This window comes from Penaeus japonicus, unplaced genomic scaffold, assembly GCF_977035675.1.
Source record: "Penaeus japonicus unplaced genomic scaffold, GWHDUDI00000001_assembly GWHDUDI00000027, whole genome shotgun sequence".
Taxonomy (NCBI): domain Eukaryota; kingdom Metazoa; phylum Arthropoda; class Malacostraca; order Decapoda; family Penaeidae; genus Penaeus; species Penaeus japonicus.
This window is the reverse complement of record NW_028234429.1, coordinates 2198120-2205619: the sequence shown is the minus strand read 5'-3', so window position 1 is coordinate 2205619 and position 7500 is coordinate 2198120. Positions and strand designations below refer to the sequence as shown.

The 7500-nt window shown below is 41.2% G+C and overlaps 1 protein-coding gene across 1 annotated transcript in view; it reads left to right on the top strand.

Moving 5' to 3' along the window:
* The first annotated feature begins 3160 nt into the window (after window positions 1-3160).
* The window catches only part of Baldspot (elongation of very long chain fatty acids protein baldspot), a 104236-nt gene continuing 99896 nt past the window's right edge, over window positions 3161-7500 (top strand). The window contains exon 1 of the mRNA XM_043029631.2: window positions 3161-3730. Within this exon, the coding sequence (XP_042885565.1) occupies window positions 3372-3730 (359 nt within the window). The 5' untranslated portion in view covers window positions 3161-3371. The remainder of the gene's footprint in view (window positions 3731-7500) is intronic.

Sequence of the window (7500 nt, the reverse complement as noted above, 5' to 3'; positions counted from 1 at the left end):
TGAATATATTACTGATGTTATTAATAGCGATGATATTAATGTTTAATTAATAACGATGATAGTAAAAACGATAGTCATGATGATGATAATGCTAATAATGATTGTATTGAAAATGTTTGTATCAACTCTCAAAATAACTTCGATATCATTCACATAAACATTGGAAGCCTTTAAAGAGCCACCAACACACATCACATAGAGTGTTTAATAGAATGAAACACTCTTACCGTGAACCATTCCCTTGCAGAGCTTTTGAGGATCCTTGCAATTTCAATGGTGCATTCCAGATAGGAGGTGTTCTGCTAAGTGTGGAGATGGTTTGTCTGTATTTGTCAGAAATTAATTATTGTTATTGTCGTTGTCATTATTATTGTTATAATCATTATTTTCATCTTCATTTAACTGTTATCATTATCATCATCATTATTGTTATAATCAATATCATCATTGTCTTCATCATTATCATCATCATTATTGTTATTATCAATATCATCGTTGTCTTTATCATTATTATTTTGTTATAAATATTGTCATTATTATCACCCTCATCAGCATGCTTGATATTCTTGTTCTTCCTATTTCTATTTTTGTTATTATTCTTTTTATCATGATCATTATTTTAATCATTATTATCACATAATTTACATTGTTGTTACTGTTGTTATGATCAATATCATTATTATTGTTATCATCACCGATATTGTTAGTATCATCATCATCATTAGCAACATTATCTTATATCTTATCTCATATTCTGTCACTTCCCAAACCGTCGTACGTAAACACCTTACGCATCTCCCAGTCTTTCCCACCAACAGGAATTTTATGGGAAAACTCGCACTCCTCTTAGTCTTTCACCAATCAAGTGGACTTCCGCATTCAGAGCTTGCCCTTAAAGTCCCAAAATACCCTATTTTCTTCCTGCTTATCTTCAGCTCTCTGTCCTCCATTGTACCCTCTCGTTCTTCTCATGTTCTCTTCGTATTTTTCTCCCAGTAACTGTCTCCGGATAAGAGTGGCCTCCGGTAGCCCGCTTTTGGCTGTCACTTACACCCTTGTTGATCGGAATTGAATCTGCTCTCGCTCCGGTCGTATGGCAGTATTTTCCCATCGTTAACCTTTTATTCTGTCTCTTAATGATGATAATGATAATGTGATAATAATGAGGATGATATTACTATTAATGGTGATAATGAAAATAATGATGATACTAATGATAGGACTAATAACAATGATGATAATGTTGTTTATGTTAATAATGATAATGATAACAATAAAAATTAATGATAGCAATGATAATGATAATAATCAAATTAATGATAATGATATTAATAATCAAATTAATGATAATAATATCAATAATCAAATTAATGATAATAATATCAATGATCAAATTAATGATAATGATAATAAGAATAATGATAATAATAGCAATGAAAATAATAATTGATATCATTATGATGATGGTAATTATAATAGTGTTAATAACGATTTTGATAATCAAGATGATAATTGTAATAATGATGATGATGATGAAATGAGAATAATGATGATTGTAATAATCACTCTCCCTCTCTCTCTCTCCACACACACACACACACACACACACACACACACACACACACACATATATATATATATATATATATATATATATATATATATATATATATATATATATATATATATGTATACGTACACAGATACATGTGTATTTGTATATATATATATATATATATATATATATATATATATATATATATATATATATATATATAAACACACACAAACCCTCATACACAAGGAAGCGGACTACAACGAATAAAAACATGCAAACAAGAATGCATGGTCAGCAACAGTTCATGCAGGCAAGGCTACGGAATATAGCTTTTCTAATTCAACATGCACTAAGAAAAGGTCATCTTTTCCGTTAGTGATACGAGATGACCAAGCATTATTCAGGCATTCGAACAGAACCCGCTTTAACACTAAACAAAATTCGTGGCTATTTGATTAACACTTCTTGTTTTTGTCTAAGCTGTATTGCACAAGTGCCGTATCCTTCAGACAGTAGTAGGAGAGTATTAGTAGGTCCTTTGTCTCTGCCACACCAGGAGGACTTGCATATTCAATAGCATAGTAATCACGAAGCGCTTCATTAACGTCCTCAGTCCTTTTCCTGGTTGTCCCTTCGCTTTTCTTTGAGAGTTCAGGTCGTCGTGGTGTCATATAGATGTGTATATAAGATTTATTAAAGGAAGTATTGTTTTCGTTATCGTTTTCAATGTCAACCCGACACCTCCTTGTACAGGAAATAAAAAAAAGTATTGATCCACCCAAGTTGTTCTCTTTGTAAGGATTTCGTTATTCTGCTTCCCATTATATGCCTCTCGTGAATCTCCCAGAATCATTAAGCTCGCGATATATTCCCTGGTATGCCTCGGACTTGTTTTGTTTTTTCCCCCGACACCCTGGGCATAGCTTTCACCGCGGCATTCATTTCGCAGGATGGGATCTTCTCTCCATATGGAATCAGGGGATTATCATCTTAACTAATTAACTTCAGTGTGTCAACAGTCGAAGAACTGTCGTTTGTAGTTGGTGAAGAGATTTGTGGATGATTAGGTGTTAAGTGCCACGTGCCTCGTTTTGGAACGCTGGGCTGACGCAGGATGCCTGTTCTTGCTGGCGGCTGATTCACCTTGGCCGCCTGGCGTCCATGGCGATTTGGCGCGGAAGGAGGAGCCAGATGCAGTCTAGCCCTTACGTTCCCTCGAGATTGTGTTGTGGTTGTGGCATCGTCATGTGCATGCAAATGAAAAAATCAGTAATAATCTATTTCGTATATTGTATATAACTGCCATGCTAGTGGCCCTTTGAATGGGCAATGGCAGGCGCCCAGGGCATGTAATCTGGATCGGCAAGCGCGTGCTCTGTGCAACAAACCGTGCTCCGGGGTAGAGGGCGGGAACAAGGGGCGGCGCCGTGGGTTTGTCAACAGCGTTTGTTGTGGCGGCGGCGTGGGACCACGTGTCGCGTTGACCATGAAGTCACACGAGGCACCGGGTCCGGCGGCGCACACGGAGGCACCGGGAGAAGGTCGTGATCGATGTGGGTCGCCATGAGACCGAGCGGCGGCGGAGGCGGCGGCGAGGCGAGCAGTGTTGGGGAGGCACCAATTCGAAGCGCCAGTTGCCTTGGTGGCGTCAGCGTGCTCACAGCTTCTCCTGAGAACCTGGACGGAACCGGTTCCTCGTGGTCCCGCCTCCCTCCGCCAGCGTAGTCCTATCTTGGACGCTGCCGCCCTCCCAGTGGCCCGTCGCTCCGCGCCCCACGAGTGTCTTTAGTTCGGCCTCGCCCTCTCCGCAACAATGAGTTATCTCTTCAACATGACGGGCGTCGAGTCCGCCGCGGGCGCGAGCTATTACAACATAACATACCCTCTTGCCATGCCCTTCGAGTACAACTTTCCCGTGACGGAATGGGTGCGATGGTTTGACTCTCACTGGAGCTACGTCTTTTTCATCATCGTGCCCTACATGGCCATCATTTTCAGCCTTCAGAAGTGGATGGAGAACCGCCCTCCGTTCACGATACGAAAGGTGCTCTTCGTGTGGAACATGTCTCTGGCTCTCTTCAGCATGTATGGAACATCCAGGTCGCTACAGGAGTTCCTCTACGTCTACAAAAACATGAGCTTCTACTCCACATACTGCCTCTGCGGACCACGGTAAGTGCCTCTGCCACGTGCTAGTCTCGCTGCCTTGTTTACATACAGGTAGCGATTGCTTGTCCTCTTTGTTCACAGGCGTTCCGCCAGTCGGAGCTCTGAATATTGTCAGTGTGATCAAAGGTGCTGTAAGGCGTTGTTATATGCCATGTGCTAGACGCCCGGTGTTGTAAAAAAAAAAAAGTTCAATTACCCGGACGGGTTAATGCGCTTTCCTTTCGAGATAACGCCTGACCCTCTTTCTAACTACAAAAACTTTCTCGTGAAAAAGAGGGGAAAAAAAAGTTGTTGCACGGCTTTCGCACTAACGGTTCCCCAGTTGACTTACTCTACCGAACTTTAAACGTTCATACATTGAGTGACCTTTACTCGATGGGTTAATCATGCAATGCAAGGAGCTTAAAATACCTCTGAGGGACGAGGGGGCGGTGGGGAAGGTGAGGAGGGGGAGGAGATGGAGGAGGAGGAGGAGAGAGCGGGAATGAAGACGAGGGAGAGGATGAGCACGAAAAGAAAGAAAGAAGGGGGAAGGGAAGACGAGGAGAGAGCGGAAAAGATAGATGGCGAGGAAGAGGAGGGGGAGAAAGGGGAGAAGGAAAAGGTGGATGGCGAGGAAGAGGAGGGGGAGAAAGGGAAGAAGGAGAAGGATAAGGAGGACGAAGAGGAGGGACGGAGGGAGGCAGGATTTACCCGGAGGAGGGAAATCCTCCTTAGAAAGCGAGACTCAACTTGGGTAAGGACGTCGCGACAGGCGTAAGGAGGAGAAAAGCGACAGCCCGGAATTAGGACAGGGTGGGCAGAGTGGGTTCGGCTGTGGGCTGTCACCAAAGAAAGGAACGGTGGGCTGGAGGGGCGTTGTAATGTCGAGGTTGTGGCGTGACCTTTATATTTTTGGGGAGTGGGTTGTAACGAGGTTTTGCCAGTTGGTGCGTGCTATGATAAGGGCATTTAATTATCAATTATCATATCATAAATATATATCACAAAGAAGTGTCAAAAAAGAAAAGGGAAGGACATAACATCAATCTACGAACAAGAAAAGTTGACAGAGAGAGAGAGATAGAGTCATATACCGTGTGTGTGTGTGTGTGTGTGTACATATATATATATATATATATATATATATATATATATATATATATATATATATATATATATATATATATATATATATGAAAAGAAAAGGAAAGTTTGATGTAAATACACAAAAAAGTTAAAAACGAGAATGCATTATAGAAACTTAGCACGTGGGAATGAGGTTGAGGGGAGGAGCCTAGTGGACTCGGGCAGCGGGCGGGCAACAGGTGAAAAGACGAGAGAGAGAGAGAGAGAGAGAGAGAGAGAGAGAGAGAGAGAGAGAGAGAGAGAGAGAAAGAGATAGAGAGAGAGATAAAGCGGAGGGTGATGAAGAGAGTCAGAGAGCCAGCTAGCCAGATAACGCATTGAAGGCAGGAACAGAATACACATAAAGCACATAACGAGTAAATAGAAAAAAATAAATAAAAATAGAGAGAGAGAGAGAGGGAAAGGCACAAGGAAAACAATGCACTCGGGTCGTCTCCATCGTCTCCAGGTAGAAAGTACAGACTTATTGCAATGGGGTCGTTTCAGTGCATTTGCAGGTGAGTTGGAACAAGAGGCGTGTCCACGTAGAAAGCAGAGGCCGCGGTAGTCTAATGACAGGGCGACCGTAAGCAATCATAAATCCGGACATCAGCGAAAGCCAGAACTGGTCATGAAGGAACCATGCAGGGGATGCGCTGGACGCATGCACGAACACACATTTATATACATACATATGTATGCATATGTGTGTGTGTGTGTGTATGTATACATATAAATATGAATAAATGAATAAATATATACATCTCTCTCTCTCTATCTATATATATATATACATATATATGTGTGTATATACATATACATATGCATATGCATATGCATATGCATATCCATATGAATATATGTATATATAAATATATATATACATATATACATATATACATATATACATATATATATGTAAATATATATATATAAATATATATACATATGAATATATGTATACATATATATATATATATATATATATATATATATATATGATATATATAATATAATATATATATATATATATATACACTAACACACGTATACACATACACTCACACTTACACACACACACACACACACACACACACACACACACACACACACACACACACATATATATATATATATATATATATATATATATATATATATATATATATATAATACTTCGATCTGCTCAACGTCAACGTCTGTTTGTGCATCATATCCCTGTACGAATCTGGATACAGATGGCGATAGTCGCCTGGCGAGAAAAAGAAAGAGATGGTGACAGGAGAAAACTGGAGTGTGGCATTGCAGAGGTGTTGCATGCAAGCTCGTGGCGGAGCAGCTGCGAAGATGCGTGAGGGATGAGCGAGCGGACGCATCACAATGCATGACTGGGAGAAAGGGTTCTATTTTCTTCAAATGTAAATAAGAAATACAATGTTGTGTTCTGATTTTTATCATTAATGTTGTGTTTAGTGGCTTACGTTTTTTCAATCAGGAAATCGTGAGTTGTAACCTACATTAGAGAAAGGAGCGGCAGACTGGTATTCAATCGGCTCCCAACAGAAAACAGCTCGTGTGCATAGGAAGAAAAAAATGATAATCGCAACGTAGAAACACAGAAAAACAGAAAAAAGAAGATAAGTGCACCGAGAAAAGATAAAACAGACTTGTTATTCACAAACTGGATGAAAGGGAGCAAGCGTGTAGTAAACAGTTGAACAGGGAAAATTAGGTTGAACAAAGGTTCAGATTGGAAAGTTGTTCGTGGAAGAAAACGGGAGTTCTTTCTCTTGGGCGATCCCTTATAAGGGAAATGGGTGACTAAGGTATTTTCAAGATGTTCGGACTGTATTTTCGAAGCAATGCACGACCTCTATATTTACGACTAAGGTGATGAAAAATGGCTTCAACCTCGTCAAGTTGTTTTGAAGGAAAACAGCCATATATCTGACACACATGCAGAGAGAGAGAGAGAGAGAGAGTGAGTGAGTGAGTAAGTGAGTGAGCGAGCGAGTGAATGAGTGAGAGAGAGAGAGAGAGAAAGAGAGAGAGAGAGAGAGAGAAGAGAAATGGAGGGAAAGGAGGGGAGAGGAGAAGGGAGAGGAAGGGCAAGGAGGGGAGAGGGGGAGGGAGAGGGAGGGCAAGGAGGGGAAGATGTAAGTCACTAATATTGCATAGCATGTTTCCCAAGACGCTGATAATACTTGCTGTATTAGTAGTTAGTTATATGCCAGTGTTCAGTTCTGACCTGATGTCTCCTGCTTCTTGTGCCCACTTTCGTCTCTAACTATACTAACTGCTCCTAGCAACTGTGTTTGCTTGCGGAAACCCTGAAGCATAGAAAGTATCCGAAGAGGCGTACACAAGCCAGGACAGAAGGAACTCATAGAGAGAAGTGACAGACAGAGAGAAGAACAGGCACAGCGAACAGCTCTGACCTCCTGCCCTCGGTCGGAACCAAGAGTATTAACCGATTCCACCTGTAAAGACCGTGACACGTGAACGTCTGTCTGTGTTTCTCACTGGGCGAAGCTAGTGGATAACAATTGCTGTCAGCGAGCAGGTTACACAAGGTGGGGAGTGAGGGAGAGGGAAGGGGAAGAAGGGAGAAGGGAGAAGGGAGAAGGAGAGGGAGGAGGAAGGAGGGGGAAGAAGGGAGAAGGGAG